The 20,430-nt window shown below is 36.5% G+C and overlaps 3 protein-coding genes across 9 annotated transcripts; all 3 read left to right on the forward strand.

Moving 5' to 3' along the window:
- The first annotated feature begins 495 nt into the window (after positions 1-495).
- Positions 496-3,820, forward strand: LOC129577595 (apolipoprotein D-like). The gene is made up of 6 exons (XM_055464952.1): positions 496-697; positions 1,117-1,274; positions 2,246-2,468; positions 2,601-2,752; positions 2,843-3,055; positions 3,500-3,820. Exons 2-6 carry the CDS (start codon positions 1,158-1,160, stop codon positions 3,608-3,610), a joined length of 816 nt encoding a protein of 271 aa, XP_055320927.1. The 5' UTR covers positions 496-697; positions 1,117-1,157; the 3' UTR covers positions 3,611-3,820.
- Positions 3,754-9,515, forward strand: LOC129577594 (coatomer subunit beta'). Of its 2 annotated transcripts, none has more exons than XM_055464950.1 (9): positions 3,754-3,893; positions 4,022-5,240; positions 5,775-5,933; positions 6,038-6,115; positions 6,230-7,392; positions 7,561-7,708; positions 7,825-7,994; positions 8,086-9,193; positions 9,284-9,515. In XM_055464950.1, the coding sequence occupies exons 2-9, from the start codon at positions 5,238-5,240 to the stop codon at positions 9,314-9,316; spliced, it is 2,862 nt and encodes a 953-aa protein (XP_055320925.1). In that variant the 5' UTR covers positions 3,754-3,893; positions 4,022-5,237; the 3' UTR covers positions 9,317-9,515. The 2 variants fall into 2 exon arrangements, with proteins under 2 accessions (XP_055320925.1, XP_055320926.1); XM_055464951.1 differs by having other exon boundaries at positions 3,758-3,893; positions 4,036-5,240.
- Positions 9,516-10,498: 983 nt separating this feature from the next.
- LOC129577597 (segment polarity protein dishevelled) lies at positions 10,499-19,890 on the forward strand. Of its 6 annotated transcripts, none has more exons than XM_055464956.1 (10): positions 10,660-11,718; positions 11,903-12,021; positions 13,609-13,872; positions 13,988-14,057; positions 14,162-14,624; positions 14,775-14,884; positions 14,972-15,746; positions 15,894-15,980; positions 16,066-16,152; positions 16,691-17,001. In XM_055464956.1, exons 3-10 carry the CDS (start codon positions 13,706-13,708, stop codon positions 16,705-16,707), a joined length of 1,776 nt encoding a protein of 591 aa, XP_055320931.1. In that variant the 5' UTR covers positions 10,660-11,718; positions 11,903-12,021; positions 13,609-13,705; the 3' UTR covers positions 16,708-17,001. The 6 variants fall into 6 exon arrangements, with proteins under 6 accessions (XP_055320934.1, XP_055320933.1, XP_055320929.1 ...); XM_055464955.1 differs by having other exon boundaries at positions 10,661-11,718; positions 11,903-11,995; XM_055464959.1 differs by lacking the exons at positions 11,903-12,021; positions 16,691-17,001 and adding an exon at positions 17,988-19,890 and having other exon boundaries at positions 10,499-11,718.
- Positions 19,891-20,430: the final 540 nt, after the last annotated feature.

Raw genomic sequence — 20,430 nt, forward strand, 5'->3', positions numbered from 1 at the left:
ACAGGTGCACTTTGTAATTGCAATGACCTAATCCGTATGTGCAGAATACATGTGGTTTGTGTTGTCTAATTAAAATAAAGTGAATGATAGAAGCGGTTTGAATAAATCAAATCCATTGAATGATTCGTCGTAATATTGATGATTCAACCGTGCGCTTTCCTTCACACAGCACACAGAAAAGAAAGAGAAAGAGAGCATAAAATCACTAATTTAAATCGTAAAGAAAAACCTGGGCGATAAAGAGAGCCGAGAGAATAATTTATGCAAACAGCAGAGAAAGAGGCAAACACAAACAAATACATTAAGACGGCGAAGTTCGGTTTGTGTTGATTTGTTTGTGTGTCGTTTGAATGTTTTGTATGACGAGACAACTACAAGCGTATACAAATCCATATCGCAGTCAACAAACAGCAATAACAGCAGCAGCAAAAGTAGCAACAACAGCACGACAACATATTAACCAGAACACAAACAAAGAGAGACGAAAAAATCTTTTAAAAACAACTGTCTTGTCAGTGAGCTCCATCATTTGTCCAGTAAACTTCATACCGTTTACATCACACATCAATCGAATCACTTGTGTCATTTGTCCATTCACTTTGTGGCACTGCGATAAAAATTCAAAATCTCAGGAGCTGTTCATCGTTGAACACATTTTTATTATTATTATTATTAATATTATTTTTATTATTATTGTGTAAGTGTGCTAATATAGATTATTATAATTCGAAATGAAAGAAAAAAAATTATTTCGAAGCGAGCCAATCACAATGAATAGATAGTTTTATATTTCTGTGATTATATATTCTTATCGTAGACGTTAAAATTATTTCGGTTAAGAATTAAATTATTTGTCAGAATCATCCAATTTAATTCTCGTTGTTGTTGTGTGACTATTTATCTGTTGTTGTTGCGGTTATGCTAAAATTATCATGTATAAAATTCATAATTTCTTTGTTGTCAAACACTACAATAACTTAATTATTGTCAGTGATTCATGACTATTTTTATTATTCAAAGAATTATCTTCTCCGTGTAGATAAATGTATTTGCTTGAGAAACCAACTTCCATTACCTCTCACTCACTCTAAAAAATGTGTCATTTCTTTTTTTCAGAATTAGTCATTGAACTTTGTACGTAAAAATAATAAGCGACAATGCTGAGAATTGTAGTGTTGGCTGTTTTAGCATTTGTTCATTATGGCCATGGCCATACATATCACACCGGGGAGTGTCCTTCAGTTGCACCGATGATGGATTTTGACATCAAAAGGGTAAGGATTTTTTGTTTGTTTTCAAATTATGTTTACTCAAATCTTTGGTTAACTAGTCTTGACATTTCTACAATCCCCTTAAAACCCAGCTTGTCAGTATGTTCAATATTCAATGAATATTATTCATAAAACAAAGTAAAATCATAAATGATCTGTATTTTGTGTGTTTTTTGGTAGTTAAAACATTTAACATTTGTTCAAGTAAAACAGAAGAAATCCTAAAGACTATGAAAGAAAAGTCCCCAAACGAAAATGTCACAATTTCAACATTGTAAAAGTATTTTACTGTACAGTCACATTTAATTAAAGTCGTAATACACAACGTACGGCGGTCAATAGCAAAACAGGAGATTTGTTCCTGTTTTTCGTTTATTCGAAACGCATCAACTGACCTTTTTGATGATAAGATTTCCAAGCGCGCCGACGGCGCGAATTGAGATTAATATTTTTGTTCTCTGTTTCCCCCCCCCCCCCCGTCCGAGCGTCAAAACTAACAGAGAAACCATACGTTTGAATATTCATACAATTACCGTTAAATCAACTCGGGTGATCGTGTAAACGTTATGGTTTACAACATCGCGCGACACAATCTTTTCGTTTCGAGTATTCATTTTATTGTATTTTTTATGTATGTGACTTTTTTTTCTGCTGCGCAGCACAAAAATCTTTTGTCTTTTTGTTGAAGCGTGCGCGCGTGCACATTTGCTGTCTCACTTTGTTCTCAGTACATTGGTTTTGCTATGCTTCCGTTTTTGTAAACTGTACACAAACAATGCGATAACATGATAATAATGTTGAAACCTCTGACATAACCAATTGCATTTTGAATATGTGTCTCGGAAATGAAAAAGATCGCCTTTGCGTTTTGATTGATCGTAAATTGAAAAAAATGAATGTGGTTAGAATAAGTACACGCGCACGAACGGAAAAGCATAATTTATCTATTTTATTTCATTTTCGTATTTCGACAGTTTTTAGGTGTTTGGTATGCCATTCAAAAAACATCCACCGCTTCGTCGTGTTTGGTGTATAATGTAACGCGTGGCGAGGAGCCCGGCGAATATTTCATCGAGCAAGTATCACAGCATTTTGCACTGGGTCTTACACCACTTAAACATGAATACAGCTATACCGGGCAATTGTCGGTACCCATTCCGGAGCTCCCAGCCAAAATGCGTGTTAAATTCCCGTTGAGTGAGTTCTATTTATAATATATATATTCTACGCTCAAACGAACCGAATCATTTGATAAGATTGACCAAGTAATTTGGTGTCTCTTTCTTATTCATTCAAAATAATTTATTCCTTTCACCTTGAATAATTTAGATCCGATTGGTGAGTCCGATTTCACGATCTTCATGACTGACTACGAAACCTATGCCGGAATATTCACATGCCAGAAGCTCACATTCGCTCACCGTCAAAGTGCAACACTCTTGTCTCGAAACCGTGATTTGGACAAGTTGTATGTTGACAAGGTAAGCTGATGACTCTGTTTTTTTTCTCTCTTCCAAACATTTTGCTTTGAGAAAGTTACTCAACCGCTTTCATTCTATTTTCTTTTGTAGATGCGCACCCGCCTCGGTTCGTTCAACGTTGACCCATACGATCTGAGTATTATCAATCAATCGGGATGCCCAAAGAATAACGAAGAAGAAAATAACTACAACATTCACATCGACCAAGAAACATTCTCAAGTCAAAGCATTGGAAATGCCGTACGAAAGGCAGGCGAAAAGATAGGCGATGGCGTCGAATGGACGCTCAATTCATCGAAAAAGGTTTATAATGTTGCCAAAGATATAAAAGATACGATTCTCTAAGCTAAGATAATTCGCAAACAATGACGTTTACTGCACGAAATCGAAATGCACCATCCCAATTCTTTATACTCGATTTATTTTAGTTAGAAGGATTGATTGATTGATTCTATTTTTGTTTTTCGAACTTTAAAACTCATTCAAATCCAAATTTATTTGCCAAAGCAAGCGAGCTTTAGTCTAAAGTCAATACTCTCCCAAGTGACATAAACCACACGATATGAATTTCCGAAAGACTTTAGTTTTAAGTAATACATAGATTTTATAGAAGACTTCGACCCCGTTTTTTTTTCTTGCGTACAATAAACGAAGATACGAGTTTTCGTGTTTTTTCATATACTGAACATCCGCATACTTCTTTATTACACATTTGTCTGAATCAAATAACGTTGTTTCTCATTACAGTTGTACAATCAATTGACAAGTAATTCCAACGATACTGAGGCGGAACAACAGGAAAAAGCTCGCCAGGGCTTTGTTCACCAAGAACCTAACGCAGAATGGGTTCGGTTTTAATGGTCGGTTAGGCCGGTCCCAGTAGGAGAAAAATGATAACTTTTTTCGGAAATTTTATTTGAATTTCATAATGGAGACCATTTCAAGACTATGTCTATATTCAACTGATCTGGACGTCTTTACTAGCGGCTAATTTGCCGTCAATGAAAACAAGTCACAAAATTGTGTAAAGCAATCAATAGAAATACAAAGCAAATATTTAAGAATCTACCGAAAATGTCTTTTGTTTAAAAATGAGATTTGATTCATTTATTTCGACCACTGCCACATGTAATGGCCAAAGGTAAAAGAATGAAAATTGCTTCGTAATTTAAATGATTGAATCACAAGCGTCGAAGCAAAAAAAAAACAGAGATACTTTAGTTAGTTGATTTTTAACACGTGAACTTGAATTTTGCATAATAAATCTAGACATTGTTTACCAGCATTTCATTTCCACACTGGGTCGAAGAGTTATTAAAAGAAGACATGCGTTCAAACTTCTAAGAGTTATGAAAACTACGCATTTGGTACACCGAAACATTTAAACAACGTTGAACCATGATTTCGGAAGGGCCTGGGCAATTGCATTTGAGCGTGGCACCGATGACGTCGTCCTCGGTCATGATCAGAGATAAACGAACGCTAAGGTTGGCCACGACGGGCCAGTTGTATATTTGACCGGTACTGATGACGTGCAACAAAAAACGCTTCTGAAATCTTTAGAAGAAGTCATTTTACCGTCGATAAAAATATGCAACAAAATTGTTTATAAAGCAATCAATAAAAATGTGAAGAAGAAAACGAAATATTTACAGAAAGAAAAAAAAACGTCGTTTTATTTTGACTGTGCGTATTAATTTATTCGGAGAACTTTCACAGATAATGGGTAAACATATACAAATTGCTTGGTAATTAAAATCGTTGCTTCATAAGCATGATTCATCATTATACAAAAATAAGTTTCTTGTCATATAAAATATGCATAAGTACGTTGAAACGCAATAACGATAATAGCATTTGCCCAGAAAAAAATATATCCAACATTTGACATTCATTGATTTCCGAGCATTTCATAACCACGTAATTCGATTTCAAATGCCCCACCAAGAATGCCGCGTATCGTTGTTAATGCACAACACCACTCATGTCTGCAGTGCCGATGCCGCACATTTCAATCGGGCAATCCGTGTACCAAAGTCATAGTTGACAACAAAACCGTGCGATTTGTATTTGGGAAATACGAAAGCCCAAACGTTTACGTTCATGTTTTCAAAATGTTCATGACGTGTCATGTGTCAAAATTCCGAAGACTTGATGTACTCTGCTGTATAGAAAAATTCTGTGTCTTTAATTCGTAGTACAAAAAGAGCGTAGCAATTCTGGTGTGACAAAAAAAGGGTGTTTGAATTAAAAGACATTTAATGTGAAATAGTGCACGCAAAACAAAAACTGAAGCCAATCGAGTGTATTTTTTAGTTCTTCATCCATCCAGTATATTTTTGTGTTTGTAGACAGTTTTGTTCATTCGGTAAATCAGACAAAAAAACCTGTGAGAGATAAAAAAAGAGACACACGACTAGTGAATCGTGAAAGGCGACTTGTTAATTTTTCTTTTGTCAACAAAACACGAAACAATTCATACAAAATGGTAATTATTCGGAAATTAATGGACACAAATTCTTGCAAAAGAGAGAGAGAGAGAGAGAGAGAGAGAGAGAGAGAGGGAGAATTAAAATGAAATCTTTGCGAATCGAAAATGTGTAAAGAAAGTGTTAATGATTTAGCCCAAAAAGCGTGCGGATATCAGAGGATTGCCACTTTGTTTGGCTTAAAATGCATTTCACCACCTGGATTTGCTGATGAAATGTCGCTACACATTTTGCAAGTGTAAAATTAATATCATTCACAATTTGTTGGCATCCATCAAATGAAAAAGCAGGAAAGTCTACCAATTTCGACACCATACAAGTGACACCCAAAAATTGTTTATGTGTCAAATCGGCTGAATTGACTTTCCACTCATCAAACATGAATCGGCGTGGCAAATCGTAAACCATACAATCACAACTGGGTACATTTTCGATTCGGCTGGATTTCGCGATTATCGGATTGGCGAATCGCAATGACACTTTTGTTTCGTTGTTTTTTTCTAATGAATTTTCTTTTTATATTCCACTTGCAGCCGCTTCGGTTGGATATCAAACGACGTTTGACGTCTCGTTCAGATCGAGTGAAATGTGTTGACTTGCATCCGACAGAACCATGGATGTTGTGTGCTTTGTACAATGGCCATGTTCATGTCATGAATTATGAAAACCAACAGTTGTTCAAAGATTTTGAGGTATGTCGAATTTTGTCGAAGAATTTTTCTTCCAATTTCCAATCCATCCCAAATTAAATAATAAAATCTCTGTGTCTGTTTTGAATAATGTGTTGTTTGTTCAGGTGTGTGATTTGCCCGTCAGATGTGCAAGATTCATTGCCAGAAAAAATTGGGTAGTCACTGGATCCGATGACATGCAAGTGAGTAATCAATAAATGTGTTTTTTTTTAAACTTATGAACCCGTCGCCGTCGCTCGATTGAATCAACTAAACTGACGTCATTTGCTTGTTTTGTTTTCATCGTCTTCGATTAGATTCGTGTCTTCAACTACAATACATTGGAAAAGGTTCATTCGTTTGAAGCACATTCGGACTATGTGCGTTGTATTGCGGTGCATCCAACGCAACCACTGATTCTCACCAGTAGTGATGACATGTTGATCAAATTATGGAACTGGGAGAAAATGTGGGCCAATCAACGCGTATTCGAAGGACATTCACATTATGTTATGCAAATCGTGTTTAATCCGAAAGATAATAATACATTTGCTAGTGCATCGTTGGATCGTACGGTGAAGGTGTGGCAACTAGGATCAAATGTTGCAAATTTCACACTTGACGGCCATGACAAAGGAGTGAACTGCGTTGATTATTATCATGGTGGCGATAAACCGTATTTGATTTCCGGTGCTGATGATCGATTGGTCAAAATCTGGGATTATCAAAATAAGACATGCGTTCAAACGCTCGAAGGTCATGCACAGAACATTTCAGCCGTTTCATTCCATCCCGAATTGCCGATTGTATTGACCGGCTCAGAAGATGGCACCGTTCGTATTTGGCATTCGGGCACATATCGACTGGAAACATCATTGAACTATGGCTTCGAACGAGTGTGGACGATTGCATGTATGCGTGGCACCAACAATGTGGCTCTCGGTTACGATGAAGGATCGATCATCATCAAGGTTGGTCGCGAAGAGCCAGCTATGTCGATGGATGTGAATGGTGGCAAAATCATTTGGGCCAAACATTCCGAAATGCAACAAGTCAATTTGAAAGCCATTCCGGAAGGCACCGAAATTAAGGATGGCGAACGATTGGCCGTTGCCGCAAAAGATATGGGCGCATGCGAAATTTATCCACAAACCATTGCACATAATCCAAACGGACGGTTTGTGGTGGTGTGCGGCGACGGTGAATACATCATTTACACATCAATGGCATTGCGGAACAAAGCATTCGGATCGGCTCAAGAGTTTGTATGGGCGCTGGAGAGCAGCGAGTATGCGATACGCGAAACATCCGGCACGGTCAAACTATTCCGCAACTTCAAAGAACGCAAATCATTCACACCAGACTATGGAGCTGAGGGCATTTTCGGCGGTTATTTGTTGGGTGTGAAAACATCGGCCGGTCTTTCATTCTACGACTGGGAATCGCTCGATTTGATCCGAAGAATCGAAGTTCAACCGAAGTAGGTTTTAGTTCGGTTTTCTATTTGCTGATTTTCTTTTCAGTTGATTGCGAGTTTACTTGTAGAATACACTATTCCATACAGTTGTTCTAGTTTTCATTTTATCAATATGAAATTTTTTTGTGAAATATTCTCTGAAAACTGACGATTTGGCCGTTATCGTTACAGAAATGTCTTTTGGAATGAAACAGGAAACTTGGTTTGTTTGGCCACGGACGATTGCTATTTCATCCTTCAAGTTGACACTGGCGCAATCACAGCTGCAATCGAAGCCAAGCAAGGTCTCGGTGAAGATGGTCTCGAAGAAGCATTTGATGTAGGTGTTTTTACGCTTTTTTTTTATTTTCGTTCCATTTGAATGAAATAAAAAAAGACACACATTTCCTGATCCGAATTGAATGAATCATTTAAAATAAATGTGAATATCTGTAGGTTCTCGGAGAAGTGCCAGAACAAGTGAAAACTGGTTTGTGGGTAGGCGACTGCTTCATCTATACGAATTCAGTGAATCGAATCAATTATTATGTCGGCGGTGAGATTGTGACAGTATCTCATTTGGATAGAACAATGTATTTGTTAGGCTACGTATCAAAAGATAATCGGTATGTAACATTTAAACTAAAATTTATTCCATATATGTACATTGTACAGTGAAAATCAACTAACATATTCCAAATTTACCGCCGATTTCAGTTTGTATTTGGGTGACAAAGAATTGAATGTAACCAGCTTTTCATTGTTGCTGTCAGTATTAGAGTACCAAACGGCCGTAATGCGAAGAGATTTTGAAACGGCCGATCGTGTGTTGCCGACAATACCAAAAGAGCATCGAACTCGTGTCGCTCACTTCCTCGAGAAACAAGGTTTCAAAGAGCAGGCATTACAAGTATCGACCGACAGTGAGCATCGTTTTGATTTGGCACTGCAAATTGGCGATCTAAAAACGGCCATCGAATTGGCACGTGAAACGGAAAATCCACAGAAATGGTCGCAACTCGCCGAAGTGGCAACGAAACAAAATAAATTCGATTTGGTGAAAGAGTGTTTGGAGCGCGCCAATGACTTTGGCGGTTTATTGTTGTTGGCCACCAGTTCGGGTGACGAGAGCATGGTGCGTAATCTTGGTGAATTGGGTGCATCGCAGGGAAAACACAACATCTCATTTTTGTCAATGTTCCTGTTGGGTGATTTGGATAAATGTCTAGAAATTTTAATAAATACAAATCGTTTGCCAGAGGCGGCATTCTTTGCGCGCACGTACATTCCAAGCAAAATTTCCTATGTGGTTGGGCTGTGGCGAAATGAATTAGCAAAAATCAATGAAAAAGCTGGTCAAAGTCTTGCCGATCCAGAGCAATATGAGAATTTATTCCCCGGTCTGAACGATGCCCTGAAAACGGAACAGTTCTTGCTATCACAAAATCGAGTATTGCCAGCAAAAGCAGCACCACAAGTGCCGTTGAACATTGAACGGCGAGCATTGGATGAAATGCAAGAGGCCGAAGAACATGGTCAATTTGAATACGATCCACATTTGAAGCTGTCGGCGAGTGCAGCCACCGCCAACGAAGATGGAATCGTACCAATTGTACAGCAACAAAACTTCTCAAAACCTTCAACAGATACAACACCACCACCAGCAGCGACGAAACCCACTTCCGAACCAAATATAGCCGCGCAACAGCCCGATTCAACCGCCACGGAAAAACGATCGTCACCACCAATCAAACGGAAAAACTCACTCGACGAATTCGAACTGGAAATCGAGGGCATTCAATTAGATGATAATGTAGATACTTCCGTAAGTTGAACTCATTCCATTCTTAAGCATTTTAAGCACTCATTTCTATTTTCTTACTCATGCATTTTGTCGCCTATTCCAATTTTTCAGGATATAAATGATGATGACTTGTTAAGCGAGTGATATGGATCGCATAGCTACAGTGCCCACACATCGTGAGAATTCATTTGAAATTTACACATATATAAACTATTGAGAAGAAGAAACAGAAAACAAAATAAAGGAATCGATTTTTCTAGTTCCAATCAATCATTTCAAATGTTATGTTCAATATATTATTATTAGATGTTTACATTTAATAAAAGGCCGAAATTTCTCATTATGTCCTTTTGACGTTTTTATTTCAATTCGAAGCTGTATTTGGGTTTCCATCCGTTGAAAGGTGGTTTTTTCCGTCGTTTCCCCTTGAATTTTCATCAATTAACAAAAGCCATAGCCATTGCGAAGTATATGACCAAAATTCAAAGATTGGCAACAACAGAGTGAACTTCTATGTACGTATTCAAAAAACAAACCCACTTTTGATCGGAACTTATGCCAAGTGGCAACGATGTGAGCAAAGGATTTCAACTTCATTTTATAAAGTGATCTATGTAATCCCGGACCTATAGTACAATAATTTTCTGAGGAAATAATATCCTGCCTTTCTACACATCCGCGGATGTGTTTATATGCGATAAGAAATATGTGTTCGATGGCAATTGTGAGATGGTATAATAAACATGTGTTGTTATTTTTTAGTATCAAAATCACGGTTCCACGGGTGTTTAAAACACCGAAATCTCACTGCTGTCAATCTACAAATGTTTTGGTTTTAAATCCAATGTCTCAATTTAGAAATGTGTACGTACGCTTTGGCAAAAAAAAAAATTGCGATTGCATTTTTTGCCATGATCAGATCAGTTGAAACTGCCATAAAAGTGACGTAAATCACCACCATTTGCATTTCACCGGAATAATTTTGCCATTTTTGTCGTCATAAATGTGTATTGTGGAATTTCAAATTTCCCACTCAACTCTCTGTTGTGTGGCACTGGCAAAGATTACTGCTTGTTTCCATAAAACCGATGTCGTTTTTTCCTTATTATGCTGATTTCTTGGATATTATTCTCTGGCAGCACACATACACACACAAGCACATACAGTCGTGTGTTTGTCTGTGCGCATAAACAAAACATTATTTCGCACGCATACAAACGAAGCGGTGATAACCGAAAACGCCAACGAATACTGTACCTGTGTGTCATCGAATACCCTTACAGTGTTTTTTTCCCTTCACTTCTTTGTAGCGTGAACATCTTGTTCATTCGACATGTATCGTGCGATACACGAAGCCGAAGTGTTAAACAATTGTCGAGTGTTTTTCTCTTTTGTTCTCGTTGTATCGCCTGTTCTGTGTGTCTGCGCTTGCTTGTGTATTTCACATTTGTTGGTGCACTGGCGCTGTGGGCACGCTATTTCGTTTGTCAAACGTAGCGCGTATCACATACGGACTGAAACAATGATAGTAGGATTTTTTCAACATTCACACACTGAAACTGAACACGAACATACACACCAGTGCATCGACACGCATACATTGGTGCGAGAGCCAAGTTAATAGTTTTCTTGTTCCAGCACACACAGCGACAACAAAATCAAAAGCAAAGGCAAATACAAGAGAAGTGAAGTAGCATAGCAGAATAAGAAGAAAGAACGAACGGCAAAAAGTACATACTGATGATGTTCGAACGTCCATATTAACAACTCTCTACGCACACACCGATGCACATTCGTCAATCGCAAATGACGACGACGACTACCAAGAAAAAAAGAAGAAGGCAAAAAACGAGCCGTCGAATCGTCGAGATATACGGGAAAAAAATTAAAACGATCACAGTGCAAGACAACAAAAACTCATAGAAAAAGACCAAGAGTCAGTATTAAAGAGCTGTCGAGAGTAACACATAGAGAGAGAGAGAGAGAGAGAGAGAGAAAAAGAGAACAAGACGTTTTCGTTTGCTTGGGAGAAGCAGCAAAAAACCAATTGTGTGTTGTTTACAGGGTTATTACCTGAACCAAACAACAAACAACTAGTAAAATGCTATAAGTGTAGAGTGTTTGTCTTTGCTTGCATTTTGTGCATGTTGACGACGACGACGACGACGAGAAAAAAATTGAATGTTAAACAACAACAATAACAACAGCAACCAAAAATTGTGTATGATGAAGTGTTCTTGCGTTCGATTCATGTCGTTTCGCGTCTCTCAATTTGACACATCGAACACCCATTGAAGTGTATATATCAGCTATAGTCTGAAGAATTCAATTTCCATGTATACACACAATCGGAGAAGAAGTGCAAAAAAATATCAAATCGAATTGTGAAAAGAAGAGCATTGCAAATAAAATAAATACACGCACTGAGTGGCTTATTCATCATAAGTCACAGCGGCTGTACACTTTTTTACAGCGGTGGTGTGTGGCGTATTTTGAGCAGCTAAAAAAAGTCTCATACACACCGAACAACATCAACAGTTTTACAAGTAAATACACGATTTGATTCATTCTTTTGTGAGAAATTTTAGCCTTTTGTCAATAAATAATAAGTCGATTTGGTTCGGGTTGTGTCTTCGATTGTGTTCGATTGTATCAGTTCTTTTTTTCATCTGGTTGTTTTTATGAATTTTTCTGTTTTTTCTATATGCTTGACTGGCGGTGTGTGATTAGAAATCGCTGTAAGGCCGTGAGTGTCAATTTACAGTGTTTGGCCGTGGATTTCATGCTGTGCGCTCTTCTCAACGTACAAGATATGGATTGTGTGTATGTGAAATGCATTAGCTCAGAAGGTTTATTTTCTTCGGTTTTTTAAATGGATTTTCTCAGTGCATTTGAATCAATTTATAGCTTCGACGAAGAATATGTGATGATAAATATACCAAATACAAAGCAACAAATGTTGGAAAAAGAGTATCGATAACAAAACAGAAGGAGATGTCCGTGTTTGTGAAATGAGAAACCAAAAATTTTATGCATTTAACCAGCCAGTTACTCGCTCATAAACACTTCATTCGTTCAATACGTACAAACCAAATGCCAAAACTAGAAATACTTGAATATGCTTTTTTCGGTCGATTCGAATTCATTACGAATCCAAACACGGTGCCATTTCCCCGTTTTCCAAAATGGCATGAATTATTATAAATAATTAATTACATACTTATCCTACTTATATATCATGACAAACGATTTGTTTTGACCATGCAATGATTCGTTAGCTTGAGTATTGGTTTTTCCTGTGTATCTAAATGGATGACAGAAATGAGAAGACAAAAAGTCAAATAAAATAAATACGAATCAATCATTTGTGTACGAAACAGAAAGAGAGGGAGAGAGAGTGAGCGCACAAGTGCAATGGAGAAAAAAATGCATGTACACACCAGTCGACCACAGGATACATAAAAATCAAAATGAAATAAGACAGAAGAAGACTAGTATAAATAATAATGACGTTATAAATAGAATGACTGAACAGAACCAAAGTAAGAACAATACGATTTGGTGTTGAAGAGCGCAAGAGAAATACCATTTTTTTGCTTCTCTCTCGCCCTCTCTATCTATCTCAGAAAAGTGTGTGTACACATGCAATGCACGGGATACCAGCGAACAACAGGGACATTGCAGCCAAAAAAGAAACAAAAAATTACGGGAGAGAAAGAGAATAAAACGCATGTCGGTATATATTGTACGTCTATTCTGAATCCGTACAGACGTGTGGACGAATATATGATCGAGACGACGCTATTATGATAGTCACCGATACGCGCGTATAATGTGTGTAAAGCCAAACATTTTGCCGGGGTGTGTTCGCATTGGCGCTTACGTACAATTGCAGAAGCAATGGCAATAATAACAACAACAACGAATGCAAAAATGATGGACCGAAAATAAATAAGCACTTTCGACATGGCACTGTCTAAATACAAAAATTGTCTAAGCATTCGCCAAATCTACGAGATGCCACCGTACTCAAACCATTTCAAAAGAAAATCGGAACAAAAACAAACGGAAACAAAATTATTATTTGTTATATTCGCTGTGCTGCCTACAATTTCTCCCATGTCATATTTCTCAAACGAGCGGATAATTGCGTTGAGCACAAAATTGAACTTGATTCGCGTCGAACCAATTCGAACGTTGCAATGCACTTTGCCAACAACAAAGAAATCAACAACCCCCTTATATTTTATTCGCATTTGAACCGGCGAATACTTTATTGATTTTTCAATTGGAAATCCATCGAATATGATAAATGGGCTAGACGTCGTACTGTTTGATTGTTCTTTTCACGTTGCCCGTTTACTGCTTTAAATTCTTTTGGAAAGTACTTTTTAAATTTATTTTGACTTTGCTTCTCTTCTTTCCGTCCCTTTCAGATTCATCCAATCTCATTCTTCACTCTCATAAATTGTAATATTATTTTTAATGTGTGCATGAAATCAAAGTGAATCGATTAGACGCGTAAACGACACGATGGAGGAAACAAAAGTTATCTATTATATTGACGATGAGCAAACACCATACTTAGTCAAAATTCCGTTGTCATCGTCTCAAGTCACACTACGGGATTTCAAAATGGTTCTAAACAAGCAGAGCTGTAACTATAAGTACTTTTTCAAATCAGTCGATGCCGATTTCGGGTGAGTCATTCGAATTCAAATCTCTCTTGTTTGTTTGATTTTCCTCCTGTTGATACGGGAGTTATACAGAAGGATGTTCCTCATGACTTTTTTTGTTTGATTTTTGCGTGTGCAGAGTGGTGAAAGAGGAAATAGTCGATGAATCAACAGTGTTGCCCGTGTTCAATGGTCGAGTTATATCATGGGTATGTCTATACAAATTGAAGCCAATTTCCGTTGGCCCTAATTTAATTTGCCTCTTCAAATGTCTACATGTATGTTTCCTTCTCCCAAAATGTTTTTTTTATAGCTGGTGACTGCTGATGGTTCAAATCAATCGGACAATTGTTCGGAGGTGCCGCATAGTGAGCAGGGCAACGGAGTAGGAAATTTGCAAACGCTACGGAAACCACTTGGACTGGGTGGCGGCGGCGGAGTAACCGGAAACGCAAATTTGAATGCATATCAGCAGCACCAAATGAACATCCCACCGAATCCGTTGACATATCAGAGTGCGTCGGTGATGTCAAGCGATTTGGATGCGACCAGTTTATTCGAAACAGAAAGTGAAATTACGTTAGATAGAGATATGACTGAATGCAGCAGTGTACATCGATTGCAAGTGCGAAAAAAACCGCAACGTCGGAAGAAACGAGCGCCCAGCATGAGCCGAACATCTAGTTATAGCTCAATTACCGATTCAACGATGTCACTGAACATAATCACCGTTTCAATTAATATGGAAGCGGTGAATTTCTTAGGAATATCAATTGGTAAGGAATAAGACAACAGCCATGTCATGTGTTGTCGATCGATTTCTGTCGTTACCAATTTTGCCTTCAGATTGGTTTCATTGTCGATAGAAAATTTCCCCAAAAAATGTTCATCACAACTGAATCTTTTTAAATCGTCTTTTTTTCCAGTTGGGCAATCAAATCGCGGTGGTGACGGCGGCATTTATGTTGGAAGCATTATGAAAGGTGGTGCTGTTGCTCTGGACGGCCGTATAGAACCGGGTGACATGATTTTACAGGTGAAATATCACAGCATTTCATTTACAATTTATGCAAACATTATGATAAGTCTATTTCTAAATTCATGTTGAACACTTTGCCGTCAGGTCAACGATGTTAATTTCGAGAACATGACAAATGACGAAGCGGTGCGCGTGTTGCGTGAAGTTGTGCAGAAACCAGGTCCTATAAAATTAGTTGTAGCAAAATGTTGGGATCCAAATCCCAAAGGATACTTTACAATACCGCGAACGGAACCGGTACGGCCAATTGATCCGGGTGCTTGGGTGGCCCATACGCAAGCGGTAACTGCCCAAGAATCGATCGGTTATCATCCCGAAATCGTAAGTATGCATGGGCATATGCACGGCACTGGAATTGGCAGTTTGGCTGGAACAATGACCAATCAACTACAAAACCCATCGCTAATGATCCAAGAGCGTCTGAATCGAAATAACCTCGAGGAAATTGTGAAGGCGATGACCAAAGCCGATAGTGGGTTAGAGGTACGGGATCGTATGTGGTTGAAAATTGTTATACCAAACGCATTTATTGGTGCTGATGCAGTGAATTGGGTGTTGGCCAATGTTGATGGCGTAAATGATCGGCGCGAGGCGAGACGCATCGTTTCATCGATGCTGCGAAACAATCTAATCAAGCACACAGTCAACAAGCTCAATTTTTCCGAGCAATGCTACTATGTGGTGGGTGATGGATCGAGACAGATGCGAATAGGCCCTGAACTGGACACTGATAGCCTGGCAAGTGATATAGCTCCACTTCCTAATCCACCTGTGTACATGCCCTACTCAGGAACATACAATACAAGTCATGGATATCAACCAATTCAATACGGTCATGGCGAACGTCACATATCATCCGGTTAGTCAATTCCATTCATCATTTTTACTATCAAAATTCATTTGCTCAATACCTATTGCTTCCGTTTGGTCTTGCATGAACAATAACATGTGTATTGACTTATTCGGCAAAATATTTCATAACCGGATCAAAATTTTTATTTCACAGGCTCATCTAGTTCGGATGTACTAACTAGCAAAGACATTTCTGCATCGCAAAGTGACATTACATCGATCATTCACCAAACAAATCAAAGTAATTATCCAATCAAATCATTTCATATGTATTACGTTCATTTGTCTATTGTTTATTTTTTTCCTCTTCAATACGTCATTTGTAGTGACTATAACAAACGGATCGAATAAGTCATCGGGTTCGTCGCATCGTGAACACTTGGCTTGTAGTTCAAATGGGAATCATGATGAGGGTAAATATTTTCTCAACTAAATCACACAAAAGTGTGTTGATGTCTGTCAAACAACAGTTCTCGTGTTGAACACTCTCCAAATCGATCTCATTCACATTAAGATGCACCATAATGGATTTTTCGTTTAGTTTAATTATTTGTTGTAATGAAAACTGTAACACGACCAATCACAGTCACAATGATTACTGGCCAAATATAGGAGCAGCTCGTTCGTATCGTTGGCGAAATATTGTCCAGGATAAAGTTATATACATATAATTCCTTTTTTGTCACTAACAATATGAATGTGAACCCGTATTTGGCGATTGGTGCGAGAAAACAAACCAGAACAAAAAAGTTTCCAGCTGAAATCTATGGCTGCACCTGTTCAACTGGAGAGCGTTCAAATGTATCTAACCGTTACAGTTTTACGCTAACATATAGTTTATGCGCAATTTGACTAACCACTTTTTTCTGTTTAACACTCTGTTCAACCACTGTATTGATTTTCCCATGTTTGCAAATTCATTTTCTAATTTCTCACATCTCGTTTTTTCAGTTTTTCAGTTTTTGTAATTGTTTATTGCGACACGAAACAGAAGAGGCACTTCTAGATAGCAAATAACACGCAAGGCAATGCAAAATGATATGTAATGAACCAATTCATTCATTCCACTCTCGCGCACTTGAGTGCCATTTTTGTTTCCATTCACTTTACACTTTTAGTCATAATTTGTATAATTTACAAAGAAACCAATTCGATATCAAATTTCGGTTTTTTAATTTTATTCAGATTTTTGCTGTATATAAAATGTTGCTAACAATTTAAATTTTCTGCGTAAAACAATTTTGGCATACACGTACACATAATTTTTGTTTTTTTTTTATTTCAATGTACAAAACTAAGTAGAAATTCAGTAACGAAAAATGCAATTGAATTTCGACTTATTGTGGCAGCTTCGCCTCATCATCTTGAGCAAATGTTGCTTTTTGACACAAAAAAATGTGTGTAGTTATTATATCATCTCTAGTAAAATTGAATTGCAGTTAGAAAGAAAATTCATTGATGGACAGCCATTCGCTCATTCTTCATAACGTGGCAGATAATGTTGGCCGTCGAACACGTTCGAACGCTTGTTCGTTCGTTCGACATGGTTTTAAAAAAAGGTTTTGTTCGTTCGTTCGTTCGACAATTTGAAAAAATATTTTTTTGTTCGTTCGTTCGTTCGTTCGACATTCATTTTGTTCGATGTTCGGTCCGAACAAAAAATTTTTACATTAGAAAATTCGATTTATCGATCAAATTTATAATGTAATCGTTACAGCTCATGCTTTTATTAGCTTTTATTATAATTTTTCATAGTAATACCAATTTTATTCGGGAGATTTTGAAATGAGAAAAACTTTGTTCGGACCGAACATCGAACTGAATGTCGAACGAACGAACGAACGAACGAACGAACGAACGAACGAACGAACAAAAATTTTTTTTTTTTCTAAATTGTCGAGCGAACGAACGAACGTTTGAAGCCATCACTAGTGGCAGATGTACGTATTTTGTATTTTTGTTTTTCCCCATTTCGCTATTTTTTTTTAAATTAAAATTGTTCTTCATTCATGTTTTTCTGTTTTGTTTTTAACAATAAGTTTATGGTTTCGTTCTTATTCATTGTTTCTTTGTGACGGGATGCAATTCGTATTCGATGATATTTCGCACACCACAAAATTCACACTACACGATGCACACTTTTCATTTGGTTGAGGATTACCAATTCAGAAAAAAAAACAAATTTCAAATCGCAATACTATTATTTTAATCAAAACGTTTACTTTTTTTTGTTCCATTTTTGAATCAGACAAATAAAATTGGTATTGATCACAGTTGACTCAAATAAATTACTCAAAATCAACGAAAAAAACGGTATCGCCAAAATGTGGATATGGAAAGTTGCGATCAGTTGAAAAGCTCGAATTTGGATGGTTTTTGGAATGCGTCGCATAACGCCAAAATTAAAAATTTGCTTCAGCTGAAAAAAGAGTTAACATACAAACCACTAATTTCATATTTTAATTGCTGCCGCAAAATAGTTAGAGAGCAAAAGAGGGCGAGAAAAAAAACAAAACAAAGAAAATGATACCATTTTTTCGCGAATTTTTTATACGAAATGAAAAAAAATAAGTCGTAACAATAGTGATTTTATGAGCAAAGCCAAGTTCCCAAAAAACGAAACGAAAAACAACTAAATTTTTGTACGGATTTTTGCCACAAATTATTATCCAAGACTCACACAATCAGGGGGAAAAAACATAAAATTTCACTCTCAAATCTAATGCGAATGGTTCGTTTTTTTCTTCGTGGACCAGATATGATTCCGTTGAGCCATTCAAAAGAGGAAAATAACAATAAATTCTAAAATGCCATGTTTAAAAACTACTATTTTATAAGAAAATAAATGGGAGATGACACAAACACCTACTATATATATACATACATAAATATTTTAATCATCCTTTTTCGCGTATTTCGGCTTCAAAGGAAATGTTGAACAAAATAACACAACACTACACACGCAGTCCTTTATTTATGCATATAATCGTAACATGTGTACATTTAAAAGAAAAATCTAGGTTTTAAACAAGAAAAAGTGAAGAAGCAGAGATGAAAAATGTTTTTTTTATCTTCCACTTGAAAGGAAAAAATAACATTGTGAAACATTGTTTATAACCTTTTTTAAATATATTTTTTCGTTTCATATCTCTCGGTAAGTGTATTGAAAAAAAAAATCAAGAAAAAATATTTTATGTTGAATCCAACCATGCTTTTGAGAAGATAGTTGATTCGTTTAGTCAGTCTTTCGTTAATGTTTTAAAATCCTTTTTTATTTGGTCTTTAAAAAAAAGTAGACGTATCGTAAGCCTATCGAACATAAAAAAATGAAGTTAAATGTTGTTAGTTTAACGATCAGAAATCAGAAATGCTAGAAATATTGAGAAAGAAAAGAATGTGCAAAGAATGAAAAAAAAAAACTTCCGAATATTTATGTGTGACATATTTGTTGTCACTCCATATCTGCGCAAAAAGTGAAATTAAATCAAGAAAACGAGAGAAAACGAACAATTGCAAATATTGATAGCAAACTCGAATTTTTGATAAATCCTAAGATTCGATTCGGAATCTATTTTGCTTCAAATATTTTGATGACAAAAGCACAAAAAAAGTGTCCGTAACCAAAATATTGCAATTTTTCACATAAAATCAATGGCCTATATAGGAAAGAGTCATATCCACTGGATAAAATAGTAAAATCACTGAACAAAAACATGAAAAAAAAAATTGAATAGAAAATCTCCAAGGCCGTTTTGAATTTTTATAAATAAATAAGAAGTTTAACGCAAACCGTTTCGGAAATTAAACATGAAATGCATAAGAAAATACACACAGGGTAAAAAATGATGATGATGCGCGCATTCAATTCCAATTTTATATTCAAATAATAAGGAACAACAAATGCAATGAAACGATAAAAAAAATAATCCACACACACTCAGTTAAAATTTAACGTACACACCAAACCACACAAAATGGCTTTTAATTCACCAGATTGAGGGAGAAAGAAAAAAAAACGAAACATAAAACAAGCACATGCAACTAAGACGGAAATTGCGGCATGTGAGTAAAAAACAGCAAAACAAGTGTACATTTTCAACTATCAACTTAAAAGAAACAGATGAAGCAACCGAAAATGAAGAGAAAAGAAACGAAAATGAAAGAAATATTAATTAATTAAGAGAAAACAAAAACGATACAAGCGTGTGCACGATGGAATTTTTCGATTTGTGCACACCGAATTACGAAATGAAAATACAGGACTTTAATTTAATATGTTAATTTTAAGTTATTAACTTGCCAATAAATAATTAAAAAAAAAAACTTTATATTAGCATATTATGACGATGAATAAATATTTTTAAAAAACAAAATAATTTTTCGGGTAACTTTTTTATTTGAAAAAAAAAAAAAAAAAAAAATAAAAGAAAAGAATAACTCTAACTGGTGTTCAAATACTTGTTGTTATTGCTGCTGAAATAAAGATGGGATAGAAATCGGTAAAGCAGATTCTCAGGTTCTTCCACAATGGCAAACTCATGAAACTGTCGTATCCATGTACATACGCCCACGTACTTACACTTTGCAACTGTGAGGTGAGTTTCATTCAATCCAAAAACTGTGTGTATGAAAAGCACATTGCACACCTCATTTGATGTTTTGAATGAAATAAAAGAGTCATGTTGTTCATA

This window comes from Sitodiplosis mosellana, unplaced genomic scaffold (assembly GCF_009176505.1).
Source record: "Sitodiplosis mosellana isolate CC-2019 unplaced genomic scaffold, AAFC_SMos_1.0 Smas_scaffold_6197, whole genome shotgun sequence".
Taxonomy (NCBI): Eukaryota; Metazoa; Arthropoda; class Insecta; order Diptera; family Cecidomyiidae; genus Sitodiplosis; species Sitodiplosis mosellana.